Source organism: Plecotus auritus (assembly GCF_963455305.1).
Source record: "Plecotus auritus genome assembly, chromosome: 1".
Taxonomy (NCBI): Eukaryota; Metazoa; Chordata; class Mammalia; order Chiroptera; family Vespertilionidae; genus Plecotus; species Plecotus auritus.
In genome coordinates, this window is record NC_137770.1 from 199,846,252 (window position 1) to 199,872,600 (window position 26,349).

General features: G+C 39.0%; 1 protein-coding gene across 2 annotated transcripts in view; it reads right to left on the reverse strand.

The window, feature by feature from the left end:
- The window catches only part of MTHFD2L (methylenetetrahydrofolate dehydrogenase (NADP+ dependent) 2 like), a 112,542-nt gene that overhangs the window by 15,996 nt on the left and 70,197 nt on the right, over positions 1–26,349 (reverse strand). The window contains exon 7 of one of the 2 annotated variants that reach the window (XM_080659116.1): positions 5,012–5,137. The exons of the other annotated variant lie outside the window; for it this stretch is intronic. Coding sequence (XP_080515242.1) covers positions 5,012–5,137 — 126 coding nt within the window. The remainder of the gene's footprint in view (positions 1–5,011; positions 5,138–26,349) is intronic. 2 annotated transcript variants of the gene reach the window in all.

The window sequence follows — 26,349 nt, forward strand, 5'->3', positions numbered from 1 at the left end:
GATTGGTAGAAGGAGTATTGCTACAATGTCCATACTGCCCAAAGCCATCTATAGATTTAATGCAATCTCTATAAAAAATTCCAATGGCATTTTCCACAGAAATTGGAAAAAAAACAATCCTGAAGTTTGAATGGAACCATAAAAGACCCAAAGTAGCCAAAGCAATCCTGAAAACAAAGAACAAAGCTGGATACATCACACTTCATGATTTCAAACTGCAAAGCTACAGGAATTAAAACAATATAGTACTGGCATAAAAATAGACACATGGGCCAATGGAGCAGAATAGAAAGTCCAGAAATAAACACCTATATAAAGCGTCAATTAATATTTGACAAGAGAGCCAAGAATATGCAATAGGAAAAGGACAGTCTCTTCAATAAATGGTGCTGGGAAAAGTGGATAACCACATGCAGAAAAATGAAACTGGACTCAATCTCACACCACTCACAAAAACTAACTCAAAATAGGTTAAAGATTTAAACATAAGATACCATAAAACTCCTAGAAGAAAACATAGGAAAAAAGCTCACTGACATTGGTCTTGGCAATGATTTCTTGAATATGTCACCAAAAGCATAAGTAACAAAAGCAAAACTCAACAAGCGGGATTACATTAAACTAAACAGTTCCTGCACAGCAAAAATAAACAACAAAATTAAAATGCAACTGATAGAATAGGAGAAAATATTTGCAAATCATATATGGATAAGGGGTTAATATACAAAATATATAAAGATCTCACACAAGTCAATAATGAAATACCAAACAATCCAATTAAAAAATGGGCCTAGAAGCCAAATAGATTTTTCCTAAGAAGGCATCCAAATGGCCAACAGGAACATAAAAAGATGCTCAACATCATCAACCATCAGGGAAATGCAAATCAAAACCACAATGTGATATTACCTCACTCCTGTTAGAATGCCCATTATCAAAAAGACAAGGGGTAAATGTTGGCCAGGATGTAAAGAAAAGGGAACTCTTGTGCACTGTCCGTGGTATTGCAAATTAGTATAGCCACTATGAAAAACAGTATGGAGGTCCCACAAAAAGTTAAAAATACAACTACCATTTAATCCAGCAATCACACTCTGGGTATATCCGTGGGCTGTATTCTAACAGCAGGTAACTTGCCCCACCCAGGGAGGCATATGCACAAGAACCTTAGTATTGAACCAGGAGATATGCAAAGTCTTGGGAGCCCTGTGCAACCCTGGGCCCTGGAATAGAAACCAAGGCTTTTTTGTAGACTTGTCCCTGTTCCTGAAAATATGACCCAGGCCTCCTTGCCTTGGGCTGCCTTAGTGTACCACTGCCCCAACTACTGGGGACTTTGTGGACTATGGCAGTGGCAATACCCAATCTCCCAAGGCCAGGGGCCCTGGATTCAAAGCAGACTCCCACCCTGTGGCCCACCTATCAATTAGTATGGCCCAATTCAGCTGTGGTTGGCCTTCCCTCTGTTACTACCCCATCTGTCTGGCATCCCAGCCTCACCCCTAACCTGTCCTGGGACATTCTATACATGTCCATAAGTTTGCCTTCAGTAAATCCCTCTAGCTGTATATCTAGAGTCTTTTAAACGGCAAATGGAGACATTGTCAATATCTCCTGATCAGCTATTTCAAATTTCCCCTTCAGTACCATCACTGTTCATTTCTTTCCTGGCAATTCCCTCTTTCCATGATCTGTGTTTATAAAACGTCATGAGGTCTATCACTGGGGGGACAAGGAGTCAACAGAATTGTGCACTTTATTATCTGAACCGAATGTGGCAGCACCAATCACCAACAGACTTAGAAACTTGTGACGTGATTGGTCATAACCCACATTTGATATTTACATAATACTTTTTGGACTAAGGACGTAGCAGTGAAGTTTGCACTTTATGCAATTATAGTTAACATACCACTGAAATTCAAACCTCTTTGCTGGGGGACTGGTGTTATGTAGTTAAATCATGGTAACTAAAATCTCTGCACATCAGAACCAAGCAAACTGAGGACTGCTGTACACCAAAGCATTGTCCAGGCACATTTGAAACTTGATATATACATATCCTGGGGATGAAATAAAAAAGTGACTTCATGTATTAACCAAGTAAAGTACAAAATAGTGGAGACGTAGCAGGGGTGGGGAATGTCTGGCCCGTGGGCCATATAAGGCCTGTGAAATCATTTGGCCTGGCCCTGCCAAGGCATTAGGGGTGAGTTAATTAAATGTTTGACCAAATATAGCAGGCTAATTTTTAAGGTGATAATTTTGTATGGCCCTCGAATGATGTTATAAATATCCCAATGACCCTTGGCAGAAAAAAGTTTCCCCACTCCTGCAATACAGGGTAGACATTGCAAGAGTCTGGCTGTGAACAAATGGTGCTACATGACTATGTCATCTCAGGCAAGATGCCCAGGGTCTGTATGCCTCTGTAAACTGGGGACAGTGACAATACCTACCTTATGGGGTTCATAATAAATTAATAATTAATGTAAGAGGATGAGAACAGTACCTTGCACATCGAAGGCATCTCAGACACTAGCTACTGTTATTACTAAATGAAGAACAAATAGAAGATGGTGCCCCCCCATGTAGAAAAGCCTCTCGTATTTTCTTTTCCCTCAATATAATTTTCTGCTAGATTTTCCTGTCACCTCTTTAAGAACATTGGCAAATTTGTGACTGAGGTGGTAGGGAATTGTTGGAGCAGTGGTGGAGAGATGGACAATTGTTTCTCTCAATGTCACCTTTAGTCCTGACCACCATACAATGCCATTACCCTAGAAAGGGTTATTCTATTTTATTCTGGTCTCAAAAGGAGGAGAAAGATAAAAGAAGGAAGCAGAGGAAAACTGAGAACAGGAAACTTTCGTAGGTGAAGAAAGATGTGCTCTAGAGAAAATAATAACTACACCAAAACAAAAACCTGACATTACAGTAAAAAACAAATAGGGTATTTTTATGTTTCCTTCCAAGAACTATAGTTAATGCAAGCCTTATAAAATATCACTCTTTTGAGAGAGTGATTCAAAACTGAGGCCAAAACATCTAATAATAAAGATTACAAATAGGCATCTGAATTTTCTTAGAAATAAAATAGATAAAATGATTCCTGGTTTTATAAATCATTAAATTTGCAATTATTTACATACTTTTAATATTACTCTAATAGGGTCATTGATGAAATTATTCTTTAAAAAATTATTCCCATCAAAGTAATCTACTTGATGTTAGTTGTCCTGTTTCCTTTATTAGTAAGCCAAAGATTTCAGCAAGGACAATTTCCTTCAGCACTTGATTTTATCTACATCCGTTTTGTTGATCTTGGCTATAGTTCTAGTGAAACTTTCACCAATACTCACAAGGCAGCCACACTTTCCCTGTGGCAATTAGCAGCCAAACACTACCTTATAAGTTTTGTATCACAACCCAAGTTAAAAGTTCCTCCTTCTCAGCCAAGGGATCAGCCTTCACCGCAGGTTAAGTCCCAAAGAACAACATGTCGAAACCTACCACTTGCCTGCTCCTCTGAGTGGCTGAGTCATGGCCTACACGGCAAGGCCTTCTTTACTAAGTCCAGGTCTTCCTTAGGCCTCCAGCTCCATGAACCAGCAATGTAGCAAGAGTGAGATTTTTCAATCAGATGGGTGTATTTTATGATAGAATCAGAAAAATCTGACCTTACAAACATTTATGGGGTTTTACACAATCATTTGGTGACACTCAGTTGAATGTACAATATATACCAAGCATTAGGGCTAGAAGGAGCCATTCTATCATTTAACTGATAATAACACCGATGCCCAGAGAGGTTGCAAAGTTAGTGGGTTAGAATACCAGGTCTAAAAGCACCTCTTCAGAGTCCCAGACAAATGCTCTTTCCTGTTCATTTCATAGCTTGTTTCTCTTTGTCATTTCCTTTTTTTTTATTTCATTATATATTTTGATACACAACCACAATTGAATTTAATAGATTCTACCAAGTGGAGTAGTCTGCCACCTGAAGTGCACTAAGCATATGCACTCACCCCCAAATGCTCATTTTAAAATATTTTCAGACTATCCTCATAAGCAAAAAGATATTCTTAGCTAACCATAAGAATGCATGGAAATGATCTAAGACCAACAAATTATCATATAAGAGAAGGGTCTTGCCCTAGCCAGTTTTGCTCAGTGGATAGAGAGTCGGCCTGCAAAATGAAGGGTCCCAGGTTCGATTCCGGTCAAGGGCACATGCCCGGGTTACGGGCTCCATCCCCAGTGGGGGGCATGCAGGAGGCAGCCAATCAATGATTCTCTCTCATCATTGATGTTTCTATCTCTCTCTCCCTCTTCCTTCCTCTCTGAAATCAATAAAAATACATTAAAAAAAAAGAGAAGAGTCTTATAAGATGTGGTGAACTGCTGGGTAAGTTTGTCCCACAGGCACAGTCAAGGTTATGAACTGAAAACATCCCAGCTTTTCTTGCCGCAAGCTGGTTATCATGTGCTGTCTATGCCATCTGGATGCATCATAAGTGTGTGGTAATTTTTATAATAAACACAGGATAACTGTAATGTTATCAAGAAGCAGAATGACAGTGCAAAAAAATAGGAAATAGGGTCAAGACTTGAAATATATTCTCATTCTTTCAAGTTGAGACATTCAAATAAATGATTGCTATCTGACATTAATGACTGAACATGAAAAGTGAAATAAAGAAATGAGGTCATTTCCTAAAGAGATCAACAGATACACATAACTCACATACACAGACAGACACACATGTTCACTTGGAGCCAGCTTGCTGGACTGGGAGCTCCATCCATGCAGGGAGCCTGTGACAGCCTAGGAGGGCAGCAGTGTGCGGTTTGATAAGCTCCACCTGCACCGTGCTGCCCTCAGAGGAAAGAGTTATACTGATTAATAATATTGCCGCCATCAAATAGAAACTTTCTCTTTCTACTATCAAAACATGAAAAATGCAATCTTTCTTTACCTTTACTCATCAAGAATGATATAATTTATTACCTTCAAAGTCCACATCTCCAACTAATTTTATCTTTTCTGTTACTGGGTCGTGGACATAGTTGATACCCACATCAATTACAGCAGCACCTTCTTTAATCATATCAGATGTGATCAACTTTGGAATACCTAGAATCAAAACAGAGTTGTAAAACACTCTAGAAAATACTTAAAATTGGTGATGAGTATAAAAAAGATTTACACATCTCATATTTTTGTTGTCATGGTTTTAAAAAAAAACACACAATAAAAACTGTTCCTAAAACAACAACAACAACAAAAACTGTTGCTAACTGTATTGATCATTTCTGACCAAGCAGAAGAAATGTGGGCTTCTGTGGATAACACCCTGCCAGGATTTACCCTGTCACCTTTAAGATTGCCTACCAGACTTCTTCAAATGGGTACCTGTTTGAGCAGCCTTCTTTAGTATTTCATGTATTATAAATGGCTTGGAGATAATATGGAGATGAATGAGGCTCCTTCTGAGGTTTAGTGGAGTGAAAACAACTTGGAAATTGGAGTTAGACAAAGGGAAGAAAGGGAGGGAGGGAGGAAAAGTATAAAAAATAATGACGATAATAATTCATATTCCTCAGGGTTATGGTAAACTGTAAAGTGCCATGCACATACTCCAAATGTGAAATGCTATCTTGAGCTTTCTTTTTATTTGTTCCTGGTTTCTCTGATTAATTATAGAGTATATGTCTCCATTCCAGTTTGAAAGATAGTTTTACAGAGATCTTATGTCACCTTCTATTTTCTGTATTTTCAATTTTATCTCAAGTACAATACCAGCAAATGGCTAATGTTCTAGTTTTTTTGGTTAGTAGTCAACAAACCATTTCCAAACTTAGTGTCTTAAAACAGCAACTTATTATGTTTCATGGTTCTGGGGGTTGACTGAGCTCAGCTGGATGGATCTTCCTGGGGGTCTTTCAGATAACTGGAGTCACGGTGGCTGAGGCTGGAGTCACCTGAAGATGTGACTGGCTGATTTCCAAAGAGGCTCATTCACATGTCTGCAGTTGATGCTCACAGTTGGCTGAGCTCAGCTGGGGCTGTCAATTGGGGCCCATAGGCATGACTACTCCATGTGGCTTAGGCTTCTCACAGCCTGGCAGGTGGCTTCCTGGAATGAGTTTTCCAAGAATCAGAAAGTAGAAGCTGCCAGAACCTGGAAACTGGCACAGTGTCACTTCTGCTATATACTACTCTACAGAATCCACTTAGATTTAAGAGGAGGGGTAGAGACTCCACTTCTCAGTGGGAGGAGAATTAGAGAATTTGTGGCCAACTTTACCACACTGCCTCTGGTGGGCATCATGTCTGGTAGGTGATTTACTCACCTTCACATTCTTCATCCTTTGCAGGAAAAGAGCTACCTGTTGTGTTTTCAGAGGCTTTATTCTAGCATCTGAATGTATTCATTTAAGGATTCCAGATGGCTTAAATGTAACCTCATGACATATGATTTTCAGCGTTAGTAAGAATGTAAAGGCTATAAAGAAATAGTCAGTGTCAAAATAGACATAGTTATGTCATAGGTCCCTCAGTCACATAATGATATAACCAATGAAGCATCAATGGAGATATTTTCCTCCTGCTTTCCCATTCTGTCCCACAGACCTCTTCCTTTTTATTGGTTCTAGAACAGAAATTTAGTATTGCTCCAAGATAATAATAAAGTTCTGTTTCTTCTTGGCATTCAATAGAAAAAGAAAATATGCATTCATATGACTGCAGGAAATATTTTTTAAAGATGAAAATGTTGATGAAATACTTATTAAAATCTAACTACTATGCTTTTGAAATACTTATTAAATTCTAGCCACTATATTCTCCTTCCCAATTGTAACTGTTCATAATAATTTTTCAGAAAGTATCAGATTGGCAATGGACAAATGCACAATTTTTAAAGTAGGGGAAATCTGAGCTTGATGTTAATTCCCAGGAAAATTACAAAATACAAAAAACTTAAATGTATGTTTATTTTTTTCTGATATGATGTTATGTATGTTTATTGTGGAAAATATCTAAAAATTTTAACATAAGAATAAAAATCAATATAATCTTGCCATCAAAAGATAATAAATATATTTTTATTGCATTTCTTTCTAGGATTTCAAAATATTTCTATATTGGATATAAAATATGTCTGTAATTTTGTTTATATTGTGCTTCACTATATATCTTAACACTTTGTCATTAAAATTAAATTGTGAGCATTTTCCCATTTGATCAATTATTTAAAATTTAAAAACCACATGAAATAACTTATAATGTGGATTACCATATTAAATTATTCAGCCTTGCATTTGTTCCAATATTTTGTTGTTATAAATAATGCAGTGATGATCATTTATGTTCAGGAAACTACAGATGATTTCTTAATTGAAGCATCAAATTTGAACCCTTATTAACAGCATGGAAAAACATGGATTGAATGAAAACTCTTATTGGTACAGTCATAGCTGTTTAAATAACATATTCTAAACTGTTGATCAATGCATCTGTAAGGTCCATTGAGGTAGTCCATGAAAAGTATTTGTCAGTGACATTTTCAAAATGTTTATAAAGAACTCTGAAGAACACATTGGCATGGTGATAGTTATTTTCCCATTGTCTACCTCCAGGTCCATTTTCTACCCTTCTCTGATCTACTCTATGCAGAGCTGAGGCTGATCCTTACAGAGGTCTTGTGCGCTTCCTACCACTCTTGGGACCCGGTCACAGCCATGAGAACAGGCTCCAGCTGGTCTGCTGGAGGATTCAAATCCTGTGGAGGAGAGCTGAGTTGTCTCAGCTGAGACCATCCTAGACCAGTCAGCCTCCAGCCAATGCTTGAGTGCCCAGTCAAGATCAGAGGAACAAGCCAAAGTCACCATAAACTGACCCACTGAACCACAGACTCATGAGAATTTTCTTTTAAATGTTATTGTTTATAGTGACTGAATTGGTAGTTTTTTGCGTTTTTGTTTGTTTGTTTTTTTGTTTTACAGAGCAGTAACTGCATAACTTACATTCACAAATGATACAAAATTGGATAGAATAGTTTGTAGGTAGCCACTTTGAAATAATGAACTATAAGTAGCATGAATTTGAAAATAAATAAATATATAATTCTGAGGTGCTGTACTTGATTAAAACTCATTAAAAACTATTAGGCTATGATGCTAAGACAAATAGTGTCCAGATACAAGGAAGTAATGTTTTCTATTATATTTTTAGCAGACTCTCTGGAAGCATTGGCTGTAATCTAGAGAAGAATAATTAGAAAGCATAATTTATGTTATAAGAAGCAAATGCTATCAAATGAATTAGTTCAACTGTTTATCTGCAACAATATAAAAAAGCTTGTGCCACAATGTAAAGCAACTATATCATTAACCACACTGTTGAGCACTATTTAATGCAGCTAGTTTTATTTTTCCATAGCAAGACTTTTTCAATGAAGGCAAGAGGATGTTGATTTATATTCTGAGTACCTATAACATATAGTTCTCAAAGGGTGAGAAATAATCATGGACCAGTCCTAGTCCACACATTGACTACCTCTGAAATAGAGGAATGGTTCAATAAACTCAGGCTGACTAACTCAGGAAAAAATACAACCAAATTCAAAACTCAATAACTGTGGTAGTGTCTTCAATATGTTAAACTGAACAGAAAATATACTGTATTTATACTGTATGTTTTCAGAGGAAAGAATAAAGGAAGGAGGGAACAAAAGAAGGTAATAGATTTTAGATCAACATAGAGATCAGCATGTTTTAAGAATAATAAAATATGCTTCAAAGAGAAACTTTATATTGTGTTTATTCCTCATTACAAATATTCACAACATTCACTAATATTCAAGGGTAAAAATGGGATAGAATTGGGAAGGTAAGTGATTCCTTCCAACTCTAGGATTTAAACATTCTCTTTTGTCTAGTCATACTGAAAAAAAAATGTTTCTTCTCACAATTAATTCATTTCTGAACCCTTATAGATTTCTGACCAAATAAAAGGTCCAACTAAAGAAAGATATTAAAAATTCATTTAATGATTGAAATTATGATAGACATAAAAATCTATTTTTATGTTAAATATTCTAAGTCATCTATTTACATTATTGTCTTGTAGAGGCAAATGATTGATATAGTTAGTTCCCAAAGTATACAAGTGCAATATATTTAAATCCTTATCACTTAATAATAGTGAAAGGGCATTAAAAGCTATTTAAATGTTTGGTAAAGAAAAGACATACATATCATTAGGATGTGGAGTCAGATTTATTTTTCTTTTTGTAAAGTTGAAAATGATTTCAAGAGAATATTTCCTATGAGCTTTATGTTGTTTTATGTGTGATAATTCCATGGAAGCCTATCCTTAATTCTTATATAATTTGAAGGCTCAAGTATTAAATGTGAGAACCGAAACTATCCACACCCATTAGCTTACTGTGTACATTAACATGACTTTACTATTCCACTGTCTTCACCAACATGACTTTATTACTAGTATTCCAGGAAACTCTTGCTCAGAAAGATAAAAGTTGCAATTTTATATCAGGAACTTACAGAAAAATTCATTTTAATTAACATCAATCTGTCTGACTTTTCAGTAGATAGCATCAAATGGCTGTTCTCCAAGATTGTTAGAAAACCTTGCTTCAAAACCCTCTCCTTGTTTTGTCTACCAATCCTAAACTTTTATATTACAATCCTTACCCAATCTTAATCAAGCCTCTGCATTAAAAGACTTGCCTTAACGCAAACTTCAACATTTCTTAACTATCCCAATTTTGCTTCTACAACCTAAGATGCTATTAAAGTAATCTGGAACACTGAAGATAAAAATAAATCCTTGATTTGTGGAATTTGATGATTTGTTGGGTAGAAATATTCCTATATTGGCTAACTTCAAGTTACCAAGGTGACATCACTGAACATGGAATTGGAACGAAATGCTCAGGATCCAGCTTCTCAGGCTGATCGAAGCTAGCTCCAGCACACCATGGCTCCTAAGGTGCTCCCCCATACTTCAGTAACCATAAACTCAGATTTGTCTTATCAATGGATTATTTGGGTGATATTTGGGGAGAGCCAGCATTCAACAATATTGGGGATCCACAAAGATCTAATTAAGAACTTCTCTTGTCCATGATCCAAGACCTCAACTTGGAAACCATGGATGCCCTCTGTGGCCCCTTGAGTCTCTTGCAGGGACAGGGAGCTATTGGTCTCTCTGATTGGGAAGATGAGTCTCTCATTGAACCTAAACTGACCTATTTTCATTACAGCTCCCCAAATGCTGAATTTATTTTGTCTTCTATGAGTAAGAAGCCCCTTTTAGGGATCCTTTAATTACACAGTCAGTTAAAAAATGTTTATCTTTGGTGGAGATGGGTCTTATTACTTGCAATACAATGTGTTTTTGTGTATCTAATATTTTATTCCATATCTATAAGGGAAATTTTCACAGGAAGGGGATGGAGGTAAATTGAATGAATCTATTCTTCAAAATGACCCCGAGGACCAAAGAATTCACTGTCTTTTGAACTTTGGAAAATGCTATAGAAAAATTTTTCCTCAGGTCCCTTAGCAAGATTTTATGAGAACTTTCTTCAGTCTTGTCTTGCTTTTATTTTCTGTGAAATCTCTCCAGTCCTTTCTATCTGCTGGGAACTGCAAATCAGTAGAGTCGGTTGGCAGCTAGAGATGGGCTAGAAATTAGGCGGTTTTGTGTGTGTGTGTATGGGGGGGCGGAGAAGGAAGGGGGCTGAGGCACAAGGAACACAGCAGCACTTTCAACTGACCAGTCCTAGACTCCCCTTACCTCAGTCTAAACTTAAGACCATGACCCTCTGAGGTAGATTACTGCTTCTTACATGTATTTTTAGACCATATCCCAAATTCTTATCCTTTCTCTACTCCAAGGGGAATTTAACTTTATGAGGTAATTGTACTTGGAGGTTTTTTGGCCAGCCAGGAGGGAAATGGCATCATTTTACCAAGGATAATTTAGAACTATAGTAGCCATTCTGAGGAACTTTTGATGTACACAAAAATGTTCATTTGAGAGGTCTTTTAGAACATATTACCTAATAATAGACAAACATGTAAATTGACCGTACCTCCACTACACCACCAGCCAATCAGGAGTGATATGCAAATTAACCCAACAAAGACAGTGGTTACTTTGCATACACAGGCACTGAGTGATGGGGGTGGGACGCAGGCCTTCTGCCCCAACCCCGGTCTCTCAGGGCCTCTGGGCAGTGTGGGAAGGTGGGGCCAGAGCGGAAAGAGGCAGCTCTGGGTCCTGAGCGGAAAGGGGCTGGGCCGGAGTGGAAAGGCGGGGCCGGCAGCCAGGGAAAGGAAAGCCCATTCTAGCACGAATCTTCGTGCATCAGGCTTCTAGTAAAGGAATAAAATTCCAAACATTCAATATTTTGCATTATTAAATGATTTTGAGGGTATATCCAAAGCTATTCAGATTCCAAAATTATTCCCTTAAAATATGTCTTGGCCAAGGCAAAAAAAAAAAAAAAAAGAGAGAGAGAGAGAGAGAGAGAGAAACTACAAATGTTCTCTCATCTAGCTCCTTCCAAATCTAAGCACAAATCTAATAGTCTTTATCTTATTATTCCTCTTTCCCCGGAGCTATGCTTCTCCATTTCCTTCTGACTGGTTCCTTTTCCCTCCTGGCTAGCCAAAAAACCTCCAAGTACAATTACCTCATAAAGTTAAATTCCCCTTGGCGTAGAGAAAGCCTCTTAGGTTTTGAGATTTCGTCTTTGTTCTAAGCCAAAAGCCACACTGAAAATTTTGCAAAGGTTAGATAAATAAATTTTGCAGAGGAATTAGAAATACTTTTGTATTTAGTAGTTTTCAAAATTATCATATCAATTGTCTGAGTTCCTGATAAAACCTATGAATTCTATATTCTGGGATATCCAGTAACATACAAAATTTAATTATTACACACTTATAATATCAACATTAAAAATTCTAGCTTATAAATATAATTATACACTAAAGTCCAACATAAGTTTATAGAGTTACGGTGTTTTTTTCCTCAAGACAATCCACTTATGAATTTATTTCTGGCAGTAGAAAAAGGCCTATTATTATTAACGCATATTTTAAAAAATAACTACTTTAGGGTGAACTATTCTCAACAGGAAATTTAGTAAAAAAAGATTTCTGATTCAGTTAAGATTTCTCTGCTGTGAGTGAAAATTACTTTGATTGGTAAGTAGCCTAACCAATGGATGATCTACACAGAATTACACTATTTCAAAAGTTATGAGTTTTTTGTTAAGTGTTTGCAAATCTGTTATTTTATAATTCCTTATATAAGAAATAAGAAATTAAGCACCAGTGCTATTTTAGCAAAATAAACTAAATAAATATAATGTTTTAAAAAACAATACCAATACCTCAAGTACACACCAAACATGATTCTACACCCTAAGAGCTAAATTTACTGATATGAAGGTACAACCATTACCCCTTGAGTAAGTGTCAGGCTATATCTTTATTCTTACAATTTAGAATCCAATTTTCATATGCCTATTTGACAATGTCTGAATTGAGTTCACATGAATTACAAAAACATTAATCCTTTCCCAATGAATCCTCCTATCATAGTCATCTTAAAGTCTTTATGAAATAGCCCAGTCAAGGCATCCTGATAAAAGGAAGTTCCATATTTACACATAAATTTAATTAGTAGAGTTCAAAGAGCTATTCAAACATTATCTAATTAAACTTCACAACAATTCAGTGAAGCAAGAGAAGGTTGACCCATTATCCTCATTCACAGAAGAGAGATTGAGGTGCTGAGAGGCTAAGTGATTTCTTAGTTTCACAATGATGAGTCAGAGGTGAGACTGGGAACAAAACCAGAATTCCTGTTTGGATGTAAAAGTAACACCATGAAAATGCTTATTCAGGTGGATTGTTCCTTCAGCTGGAAGCTGTCCAACTACATAAATTACAAGAGTAATTGCAATGGAATTTGTATTAATGCATATGTGTCTTTCTAGATTAGAAGTTTTTTCTTCAGCATTATTGCTCTGGAAGCAGTTAGATAACAGCTATATGCAACCTAGCTAAATATAGCCTACAGTAGTAGTAAGAATGCCTCAGTGTCTTCCCCCAAGGGTCTTCCTGCACATCTTCTAGAAGTGCTTATAAACCAGTGAGTGAGTGGCAATGACCACAGGGCATATCCCCTTTTCTCTCTTTCCCTGGGTTCTCGGTTCCTATCTGATCCCTGTTTGGCTTATGAGTTTCTCACGCAAATAATGTCCATACCAAGGACAATCTCTGGATGCTTCCAGCTTCTAATCCTTTGGGTGCCAGAACAGTATTGGGTTCCTTTGTTCTCAGAAAGTTATGAGATCACTCTTAAATATTTCAATCAGCTTCTACCTGGAACCTTTTCTCTGTAAAGTCCAGTGGACATGTGAGGGCAAGATGTGTGCTGCATTTTTCTTCCTCCCATCAACTAAACTTTGCTCCCTTCAAATGGACAATGGTGAATTTGGGGCATGGGTGGAGGTTGGGTGCCTGTGAGGGCAATAGGCAAGAATTTATATTACCAACCACCACGCTATAGCTACACTAATAAAAGAGTAACATGCTAATTGACCATACCTTTGCGACACCCACCAGCCAATCAGTAGTGAGTATGCAAATTAACCAAAGACAGCAGGTTAATTTGCATACACAGGCGCCAAGCAGCCAAGGGTGGGGTGGGACACTTGCATTGTCGCCATGGCGATGATGCAGGCTTTTCGCACCACCCCAGCTGTTCCGAGCCTCTGGACAGCGTGGGAAGGCAGAAAAGTGACTACAGGCAGGAGTAGAAAGGCGGCTCCGGGCAGAGTGAAGGCAGTGCTGGCAGCCAGGGAAAGAAGACCCATTCTTGCATGAATCTTCATGCATCGGGCCTCTAGTATAGAGTATAAAACTCAAATGGAATTTATATGGGTATAATAATCTAGTTATTTAACAGGAAAGGTATAAAGGGAAGACTAAATAATATAAGAATGCCATTTATACAGGTTTGTCAAGAAGTTGCAGTTAACATTGTCCAAGTCTGCTCCCCTCATATTGTTTGGGGAAGGGATTGGACAATAGACATGCCCAATAAGGTCTGGGTGATGTGGGAAGGTGCTTTCCTGTCAGTCACACCTGGGAGCAAGTCAGTGGCCAGAATAGGCATGGCCATTGCAAGGGCAAGAAACTGAATATTTAAACTCCTGGACAAAGGAATGCTCTTGACTCTCAGGTTTTGGCCCTCTAGCTGTCTTGGGATTCCTGTTGTTGCAGGGGGAACACTCTCCAGCATTTGTCCATGTGGCCCATGGCCATGTGGACTCCATACAATAAACTGACTTTAATTAGTCTGATGCTGAATTGGACCTGGCTGCAGTGTGGAATGGAGACTCTGGACACTGGCCCTCCTTCTGGTTTTGCTGGTTTTTGAGACTGGACTAAGGAATATGGAATTTTGGACCCCAGGAATGTAATCCCATGCAAATGAAGTCTTTTACTGTATCTCATCTTCCTGTGGGGGCCCCTGAAAATGCTTATTTCAGTGGTGCCCCAAGATTCCGAATCCCACGACTGATGGGGAAATTTGGCCCACTCATTTCTCTGGTAACAATAGTATTTAAGGTGATGGCTTTGGCCATGTTAAGGATTACTCAGTTTTCCTGGGTCTGTCCCATGTACACAGCATGTTACATGTTATCAAACTTTTGTTTTTCTCCTGTTAATCTGTCTTATGTCCATTTAATTATCAGACCAGCCAAAGAACCTAGAAGGGAAGAAGGGAATGATTTTTCCATCCCTAGAGACTGAAGAGAGATGAAGATAGGGAATATATGAAATGAAGTCATTTTAACTAACCTGTTAAAATTATTAACATTATGAAGATTGGGGCATGAGGAAAGACTTCATTCTTCTTCTAACTATCCTGGGAACTTAAACTTTTTTGAACTTTCCACATCCTGTATAAATGCCTAGAAACACATCTGGACTTCCATTTAACCCTCTAATTACCCACTGACAAACTCCTGTGTCCAGGCCACCTTATTACCCTCTGAAGGACTCACATATACATCTACCTGACATCCATTAGCCAGACTGCCTGACACCTGCTAATATCCTTAGACCAATCCTAGGAGTAAGAATACAGGATGAATAATTCTTAAGAATGTACTTTATACTATAAGACATTTAATTCTTTCTTTCTTCTTTTAAACACTTCTGTGTATTTGCCTATCTGTGTTCTCAGTTTGCAAACTCTAAGACCCTTAAGTAAATCTCTAATTTATTTCTAGAAAAGCATCCAGACTAGTTTTGAGTTTGTTCTATAAGCCAATTACAGTGCTTTGTTTGTTAAAAATAAAAAATAAAAAAAAAATGAAGCCTCCACATGTGCGAATTAGGCAAACTGCATTTCTTCTTCATTCATCACACAAAGTATTGCTCTAAAAATACTGCTAGACAATTACTGACATAGAGAATATTAAACTTAGTGATTGCATGATATGTCAAATTACTATTTTATTAACATATATTTATGATTATCCATGACAAAAATACTAGCCATGGCAACTTTAAAGTGCATGTCTAACTTTCTCTGTTCCCTGGTTAGAGTAAAAGACTCAGGTTTAAACCTCAGGCTTTATAGATTAACTAGAGGCCCGGTGCATGAAATTCGTGCACGGGGCGGGGAGGGGGTCCCTCAGCCCAGCCTGCACCCTCTCCAATCTGGGACTCCTCAAGGAATGTCCGACTGCCCGTTTAGGCCCAATCCAGGACTGCTGGTTCCCAACTGCTCGCCTGCCTGCCTTCCTGATTGCCCCTAACCGTTTTGCCTGCCAGCCTGATCACCCCCTAACCACTCCCCTGCCAGCCTGGTTGATGCCTAACTGCTCCCCTGCCAGCCTGTCTGCCCCTAACTGCCCTCCCCTGCAGGCCTAGTCACCCCTAACTGCCCTCCCCTGCAGGCCTGGTCACCCCTAACTGCCCTCCCCTACAAGCCTGGTCCCCCCCGACTGCTCTCCCCTGCAGGCCTGGGTCCCTCCCAACTGCCTTTCCCTGCAGGCCTGGTCGCCCCCAGCTTCCCTCCTCTTCTGGCTTGGTCACCCCTAACTGCCCTCCCCTGCAGGCTTGATCGCCCCCAACTGCCCTCCCTTGCAGGCCTGGGCCGCCCCTTGCTGGCCATCTTGTGGTGGCCATCTTGTGTCCACATGAGGGCAGGATCTTTGACCACATGGGGGCAGCCATCTTGTGTGTTGGAGTGATGGTCAATCTGCATATTACTCTTTTATTAGATAGGATAGAGGCCTGGTGCATGGGTGGGGCCAACTGCTTTGCCCTGAAGGGTGTCCCGGATCAGGGTGGGGGTTCCCTTGGGTCATGGGGCAGCCTGGGCGAGGCGCCTGTGGTGGTTTGCAGGCCGGCCATGTCCCCCGGCGACCCAAGCGGAGGCCCTGGTATCTGGGGTTTATTTATCTTCTACAATTGAAACTTTGTAGCCTGGAGCGGAGCCAAGCCTTCTGCTTGCTCCATGGCGGCAGCCATTTCTGTTGGGATTTATGTATCTTCTATAATTGAAACTTTGTAGCCTTAAGCGGAGGCCTGGGCCAGCCAGGGTGTGCAGAAAGCTTGGCTTCCTCCATCGCCACGGGCAACCCTAGCCTCCTGCTCTTTCCAGCTCTGTGGCTGCTGCCATTTCTGTTTGGATTTATGTATCTTCTATCATTGAAACTTTGTAGCCTTGAGTGGAGGCCTAGGTCGGCAAGGGCAGGTGGAAAGCTTGGCTTACTCCATTGTCGGGGAAACCCAAGCCTCCCTCCTGCTCTCTGTGGCCGTAGCCATCTTGGTTGGGTTTATTTGCATATTCACTCCTGATTGGCTCGTGGGCATGGCTCGTGGGCGTGGCTTGTGGGCGTAGCAGAGTGATGGTTAATTTGCATATTGCTCTTTTATTAGATAGGATACCAGAGTAACCTTGGAGAAGTACCTATCTAAGCCTCAGTTTACGTTAGTTGATAAGAATGGATAGAGAAGTATATATATATATATATATATATATATATATATATATATATATATATATATAGTGCTAAAGTGCTTAGCACATTGCCTGGCACATAAAAAATGCCCTATACATGCTTATAGTATAGCAAAGTTATTTACATATTATCCTGGACAAAACATTTAGAAGAAAAGAAAGTTACTGTACATGCATATGTTGTGTTATAATTTGGTATTTTTCAAACTGTTAGTTGTGATACATTACTGGGCCATAAAATAATCCAGTGGCAATCAACATTTGTTTCAAAGAAATAGCACAACATGATGATGTAGATTGGCATAAATCAAAGAGCAAGACATATACTAGTACTAAAGTATTCTTTTGTATGTGTTTTATATCTATATATATCTATATATACATATATATACATATATATGTAGATATACTGTATATCATACACATATGTATTTGTTCCACACTTTTACTCACCCTGCTAACATTTGATTTCATCAGATTTTTTTATTCTTTGCCAATTTAATGTATGAAAAATTATCTAATTTTGAGTTTATGTTTGTCTGATTATTAGTGACATCAAGTCATCTTTCATATGTTTATTAGTCAATTGTACATTCGGCTCGGTCTAGATAACTGATAACTCATAAATTTAAAAACAAATGCATAGTACCCCTGGCAGGTGTGCTCAATGATGAGCGCATTGGCCCGTGCACTGAAGGGTTGCAGGTTCGATTCCTGGTCAAGGGCAGGTACCTGGGTTGTAGGTTCATCCGTGGACCCGGTGGAGGCGCATATGGGAGGCAACCAATCAGTGTGTCTCCCTCACATCTCTGTTTTTCTCTCCCTCTCTGCTCTCCTTCTTTCCTCCCTTCCACGCTCTCTAAAAATCAATGGAAAAATATCCTTGGGTGAGGATCAATAACAACAACAACAAAACATAGTCTATTGCCCAGCCGGTGTAGCTCAGTGGTTGAGCCTGGCCCTATGAACCAGGAGATCACAGATCAATTCCCAGTCAGGACACATGCCCGGGTTGCAGGCTCAATTCAGAGTGGGGGGTGTGCAGGAGGCAGCTGATCAATGATTCTCTCTCATCATTGATGATTCTATCTCCCTCTCCCTTCCTCTCTGAAATCAATAAAGCTATATATTTTTTAAAAACATAGTGTACTTTTTGAAATCCATGGTCAAACAAGAAAGCCAGACAATTATAATACAGTATGGCATTGTGATGTACAAATGTTTAGGATGTAGAGGAAGATGAGTTAGGGAGGAGATACTAACTTAGCCTGTGGCAGAGAGGTCTTGTTTTCCAAAGGACTATGTTGATTCTGAGAGATGCCTTGAAAAGTAGGTGAAAAAGTCAGAAAAACTGTTCTAAACAGAAAAACCAGAGCATATAAACAATAACAAGAACAAAAATATAAACTTCCAATGAACTTTGTAAGTTTAAGGAAACTGAAAGGAATTTGAGATTGTTAGAGTCTAGGATGCATGCCTAGGGCAGTGTCTGGAGATAAAGCTGGAGTCTCAATTCCCACTATGCACTTCAGAGAAGAGAAAAGCTGATTCACTTTCAATGGATCATATTCTAGTTCATGTGTATCCTGAATTTATTAAAGACATAGTTTCTCCATTGAAAATGTTGGAAATAGCTAGTTTTACATTGCATTAAGTTATTGAAAAAACCACGGCTGGGTGTATCCAATGATTTGGAGGAATGGGCATGACAGAAGTCCCCATGGGGAGGGCTGAGGAGCCTCCAAGGCACATCCCACCAAGATATGCACATTAGAATCCCAAGGGGAACTTTGAATACTTTCAATGACCAGGCTGCATCCCAGATCAACTAAATCAGAATTTCTCTGTGTGGGACCCAATTAATTGAAATGTGTGACCAAGGGTGAGATCCTGCCCTAAAGAAAGAGGGGACCAGGTGTATGTGATGGACTGAAGGCAGCATCATATTTATTGATATGGGAGAGGTGAGTCTAAGAACATCTCAGTATTCATAGCTCAGATCAGGCTTTACTCCAGGCTCCCATGAGTCCATTTAGGAATGTAGAGAGGGAGACCCCCATAAATAAAGAATTGGCAACTCTTAAAAATTCTGTATTATGTTTTGTGCCACTCTAAGAGACACTGCTATGACAGAGAGGCATTCTTTCCCATTCTGCAACAGAACTTCATTCTTACCTTGAGGGCTCCAGCACACCTAGGATGGACTATGCAGCTAAGAGGCTGTGTCTGGCCACAGTGGTCAGCGTTGTTGGCAGGAAAAATAAAACTCATCTCTATATGAATGTATGTTGTGAAAAGAGGGTGGTGAGGGGTTAAAGCAGAAGAGAACACTATGTGAAAACTTGACTTGTTAGGGAGTATAAAAATCCATGAGAGATGTAAAAATAACAGCAAAGGTGTGAGGCATAATTAAAAAGAATTATACAGAGAATCTCTAAAGTTTTGGTACTATAAGGAAAATATCCAGATGGGAAATATTCTCATTATTTCAACAGATATTTGCAGAATAGCTATTATGTGCCAGGTATCAGAGAAAGTGAAAGGGATAAGACAACAAACAAGATAGACAATAATCTCTTCCCTAATGGAGCTGACTTTTTCATAGGGAAGGTAGCTAAGAAACAAACAAACAAACAAATAAATAAATAAATAAATACCACACACAGTGTCTGGCAATGATAAGTGCCAGAAAACAAAATAAAAGCCTGCTATTTTTAGATAGGCTTCTCAAATGTTCATTTGAACAGACATGAATGAAAACAGTGTTATGCAAATTAGTGGGTTTCAAATTTTTTGGTTTCAGGTCTACTTTACAGTCTTAAAAATTATTGAAGAACCAAAAGAACTTTTTTTTATGTGGCTTATGTTCACTGACTTTATCATATAAGCAATCAAAACTGATAAACTGCTTAAATATTTATTTAATTCTTTAAAAAAGACAATAATAATCCCATTACATGTTAAAATGATACATTTTAATTAAAATAACCACATATCCCAAAACAAACAAACAAAAAATTGTAAGAGAGGCACTGTTTTACGATTTGGATAATCTTTTAATGTCCAGGTAATAGAAGAAGCTAGATTCTCAACCTGCTTTTGCATCCAGCATCATATTCACATGTAGTTGGAAAAGGAGTGTTCTAAAAGACTTCTAAGATAATTGTGGTCATCTTTCTTTGAATCTACATCAAAACTAGTTTCTACAGGGTTAGTTGCAATGTGTAATTTGAAGCCATTTCAATGAGCTTCCATATTCTATAGTATTAAAACCCAATATTGGTCCACCTTACATTTTGAGTGGATATAGTGATATCATGCATTACTTATTTGAAAAATATCACCTCACTGAACGATACACATCTTCCCAATGTTGTCACACATCATTATACAATACTTAAAAATCGTATTTGTTAATATCACTATCAATCTCAGGGGGAAAACATATTGGGATGCTGTCAAGCTCACAGCGGGGTCACTGCTTTTGCAGAATTTTAAGATTGCTTGAATCAAACTATAGTCTAGTCCAGAGTGCTAGTACAAGTTCACCACAACTCACCTGGATGTCTTTTGTAGCCACTACCAGCCTTTGTTTTCATATCTTTCTTCCCACTGACAAAAGCAGTTCATTGGGCACTCTGACCCATTTCCTTCAAAGCCAATAAAAGGATCTATCTCTACCACCAAGCAAAGACCTCCCCACACCCCATCTTTTTGGTCTGAGGATCATACCACTTCCCAGCAGATTGGAGAGACTGTGATGACGAATATAATGAATAATCTCACTCTCACTTGAGACCCCACCCCCACAAACAGGGAGTGGCACAACCTTGAACTATAATAATCATGTAACAACAGTTGAAACAAATAGTAACAAGAAGATTGTTCTGTCACACCTACCAACAAAATGAGTGGTGTTACTTTTAATTTTGGTTTTCTGTAGAACATTCAAAACAATATTATTAAACAATTCTCGGTACCAAATCTCACAGAGTTCACTGTTATAGATGAGGTCAGTGTACGAGCCAAAGTCGGGAAAGAACAGGCACTTTGAGGGGATGAGAAAAGCTCTCTGTTCTCTCCGGGATTTAATGGTTGGCTCTGTTACCTTGCCTACAAGCTTTGTTTTGTGAGAATTACTAGTTCCTTATTACATGTTTTGTGATAGAAGAACCAAACGAAAAATTAGGGCAACACGTTCATATTCATTTGGAAACACTGAAATGACCCATGAGACTCTAAACAGACATGAGATGAAAGCAAGGAAATCAAGGGAATACTAGTACATTGTCTGAGGTTAAGAAAATGCTTATTGAAAGCAGATAAATAAAACAAAACAATAAAACTACCAAAAAAGGCCAAAGATTGTGTTTAAAAATGAACAAAATTCACCAAAGTGGATTGGAAAGCTTCAGACTTTGTGGTAGAGTTCTTCTCCTACCATAACTCGCCCTTCCCATGTAGCCTAACAGGGTGTAAACACAGTGGGCTGACATTGGGAATGGGAGGGTAGCTGACAGAGCCCTGTCCTGGTGAACTTGAATGTCCCTACTGAAACACACCAGATGGATACAAGGTGCCCAGTTAACACTGGTAAAAGGAAAGGAAACTGCAAAGGTCTTTCTTGTCTATTAGTAATGAACTCTTGAAAAGCATATGCCAGCCATTCACCTCCTCTGAGACGCCTTCTGCAGCGACCCCAAACCCAAAAGGAGACGAAGTGCCCCTCTATATATGAACCCATAGCCCCTGAACTTTCCTTTCTCACAAGTTTTCAAATTTTTCCATTCTCTCTGCATGTTGCTATTTGACTAAAGCTCCACAAGGGCAGTAACTAAGTCAGTTTTGTGGGACACCCAGCACTGAACTCACTGCCCGGCACTACTTGGTGCTCAGTAAACGTGCTGAGGAAATGAAGAGAGGGAGGGAGAGTGTAGCTTTAGACCAGCTTAATAGGCTAGTCCTAGGAACGTGGCATACTAGTCTAATGGGGAGAAAGACAAAAGGAAGCATCCCACATGAAAACAAGTCATCAAGGCTCTTGTTCTATATGCTTCAAATTGGAAATGTGTTAATGTGAGAAAGCAACTGAATACAGTTCAGTAAGCACCTGTTAGACATCTTAAGGTAACAAATAAATCCTCAGAATCCTGACTAAGAAATTCAAAGTTTTCCTTGTGACATATGCCCCCCTCCCTCGTGCGCTAGTGAGGAGGAAAGAGCTTCTAAGAAGAGACAGAACATTATTTGAGTAGTTTCTCTCATTTGTGCCTTATAATTTAATTGGCTTGGCTGGCACTGCAGGGCTGTTTAGAAGAAACGAGAAGATGAAACAGCTGTAAGTGTCTCTGCAAGTCTTGGGAGTGTCTTACCTGGCAGTGGTAGCAAGAATTGGCAGGAGGGGAAAGAGAGGTGAGCAGAAATTCCAGAAATGTCCAAATCACATATTCCGGGGAGGGGGGGGGGAATGTGGATATACAGCAGTCATTCTGTTCCATGAAGCATAATAGGACAAAGCATGGTCTGAGGAATTCTTCACGTGGGAAGACAGATGACACTGACAGCTCTACTTGAAGAACTAGCAGACACCCAGTAGGGAATAAGGTTTGCCATTAGGTCTGCACAGGCCTGCAGTCTGAGTCACGGAGAGAAGTTGGGCTTCGTGTGATCTTATACTAATGGTAAGACTATATTTCACATTTATAAAAGTAAACACAGTAACACTCCCCACCCCTTGCCCTAGGTTTGCTGTAAAAATAATAATAAGTAGATGAAAACACAGAGCATGGTGCTTGGCAAACAGTAGCATTCAATTAATGACAACTGCCTTCAGCTTCTTAGTTTTCTAATTGAAATGTCAAATACAATATGAATATTGTGTTATATACAGTTTTGTGGTATTAAGTTACTTTAAGTGAACTTTCTATGTAACAAAAATGTCTCTTTTTTAATAAGTTGCTTCAAACTTCTTTTTTCAAAAAAATCCAAGTATAAATAAAGTTCCACCATTAGTCACCTTTTGGTAATTTTAGCAACTCAATTTATTTTGCAAATATCCTATTATTTCTTTAGAGAAAAATACAAAGATGGCTTGCTTGGCCGGTATTGCTCAGTGGTTGAGCATTGAGCCCTGAACCAGGAGGTCATGGTTTGATCCCCAGTCAGGGCACATGCCTGGGTTATGGGCTCAATTCCCAGTAGGCCAGTAGGGGGTGTACAGGAGGCAGCTGATCAGTGATTCTCTCTCATCACTGATGTTTCTATATCTCTCTCCCTCTTCCTTCCTCTCTCTGAAATCAATAAAAAATATATTTTAAAAAATAGATAGCTTAAAAGGCCATGTATAAATGAGCCAAAAATGCCCTGATTTTTTACCTGTGTTAGCCACTATTGTTATGTGACTATGATTTCCAGCTGATTCCAGGAAAATGATGTCATTAGTGAGTAATTATTTTTGTCTTTTGGCAGTAGGGGGAGAGAAGAGCCTTTTCTTTACATAATTATTCTAGGACTAGAGGCCCAGTGCACAAAATTCATGCATGGGGGGGGGTGTCCCCCAGCCCAGCCTGCACCCTCTCCAATCTGGAATCCCTTGAGGGATGTCCAACTACTCGTTCTCACAATCCAGGACTGCTGGCTCCCAACCACTTGCCTCCCTGCCTGCCTGATTGCCCTTAACTACTTCTGCCTGCCAGCCTTATCACCCCCTAACTACTCCCCTGCCAGCCTGATCCACGCCTAACTGCTCCCCTGCTGGCCCAATTGCCCTCAACTGCCCTCCCCTGCAGGCCTAGTCACGCCCAACTGTCCTCCCCTGCAGGCCTTGTCCCTCCCAACTGCCCTCCCCTGCTGGCCCGGTCACCCCTAACTGCCCTCCCCTGCAGGTCTGGTCCCACCCCAACTGTCCTCCACTGTAGGCCTGGTCACCCTCAACTGCCCTCTTCTGCCTGCCCGATCACCCCTAACTGCCCTCCCCTGCAAGCCTGATCGCCCCCAACTGCCCTCCCCTGCTGGCCTGATTGCCCACAACTGCCCTCCCCTGCTGGCCATCTTGTGGCAGCCATCTTGTGTTCACATGGGGGTGGCCATCTTTGACCACATGGGGTGGCCATCTTGTGATGGTCAATTTGCATATTACCTCTTTATTATATAGGATTAATGGTGTACTAACTAGATTCCACTTAGAGTTTACAGGCCAGAATCCCCAAGGGAAATGAGGTACATTTGATGATGAAAAAATAATTTAATATGCAACAATATTTGTTAAATTTAATAAATATGTAACAGGTAAGAGGTTTTGATTTGATTTACAAATTCCTTGGCCATCAAAGTCATATAAAAAATGTCCCAGAAGCTTATATTTTTTGCAGTTGGAGCACATATTTTGCAGAAACAAATGGAATGGAAATGGATACTTTTTTTAGCCCTTTCAACAAATTATTAATTCCTAAAGCATCACTCTGTGAGGGTATGCTCTTTATAACTGCCGCACATTATGAAAGGGACACATATGGCAGGCTGTGTTTTGTAAAAGCAGAACTAGAATAAAAATGTAATACTCTACTCAGCTAAGAAAATGCCAAGTCTTTTACTGTTAAAATATATGAATGTGAAACACTACTTATTGGCAGACAGAGAATTATAGTCACAATCTGCAAGCTCTGCAAAGCTAAACACATATTTGGATTTCTACCATATGTAATCTAATCTAATTATTCTTCAGAATATAATTGGCTGTAAGCATTCCTTTCTGTAGATACACCATCATTCCTTAAATGTTCCCATGTTGTTGGGTAATTAGATTTTTTCCAACTCTTTGCTATCATAAATAAATCTGTGATGGATATCCTTGAATATTATCTCTGTAAGTTCATTACAATTCTCAATAGAATAAATTCTGGATGTAGTATTTTGGGAACTGAGATAATGTGTGTTCACAGCATATATCCAAGTTTTTAAATCTATGTATTTGTATTTGAAGAAATGTAGTCAAGTTACTATCTCACCTAATGCCCTAGGACAGTGGTCGGCAAACTCATTAGTCAACAGAGCCAAATATCAACAGTACAAAGATTGAAATTTCTTTTGAGAGCCAAATTTTTTAAACTTAAACTTCTTCTAATGCCACTTCTTCAAAATAGACTCGCCCAGGTCATGGTATTTTGTGGAAGAGCCACACTCAAAGGGCCAAAGAGCCGCATGTGGCTCACGAGCCGCAGTTTGCCAACCACTGCCCTAGGACCTAGGGCCTAGGTAAACTAACACCATGTTCTGAGTTATTTCCAAGCCATTCAGTATGTATCCCTTTGCAGAAATAAAGTCAGAAAACTTATCATAAATCAGAAAACTTATAAAGTAAGGAGAAAAACCCTTCAAATAGTTTTTAATCCCCCCAAAAAGTAAATTTGGGGTGATATCTTAGTAACCTAAAAGAACTTACGTTACTCTTAGTAAAAACAAAGGGAATTTCATTCACTGTGATATAGTGTGCCACATTATTTTTAAGAATATTCTGACCAACTACCCTAGGGTGAATGTATATCATAATGTGTCGTGTGTGTGTGGTTTGTGTGTGTGTGTGTGTTTTTTACAAAGAGTAAATCTTCCTAGTTATCTTTAAAGTCAGTGTAAGTATGAATTATGGGGAAACATAATAAGAACATTATGGAAATGTATCTGCCTTTTCTGCCATGTAATAGTTGATCCCTGATATAGATTACCATCTTGATTTAAAGGGCACATATTAGTTGCTAAGATACTAAGAGTGAATGGCCTGCAATCTCCATACTCAGAGAAGAAATATGAGAGAGGAACCCCAGCCATAAAGTTCACATTCATGCATAGTACTAATTCTCATGTTTTGTAACAAAGGCAAGTCATTCTAAAATGAGCAATTATTGCCCTAGCCAGTTTGGCTCAGTGGCCTGCGAACTGAAGGGTCCCAGGTTTGATTCTTATCAAGGGCAGATGCTTGGGTTGCAGGCTCATCCCCAGTAGGGGGCATGCAGGAGGCAGCTAATCAATGATTCTCTTTCATGATTGATGTGTGTGTGTGTGTCTCTCTCTCTCTCTTTCTCTCTCTCTCCCCCTTCCTCTCTGAAATCAATAAAAATATATTTAAAATAAATAATAAATAAATATAAAATAGGCAATTATTAACTAACCAAATCAGAAATAAATTTGGATGAAATGCACTCAGGTGGAAGTCGAAGGGACAGAGACAGAAACCTTCCCTTGACTATACATACCAATAC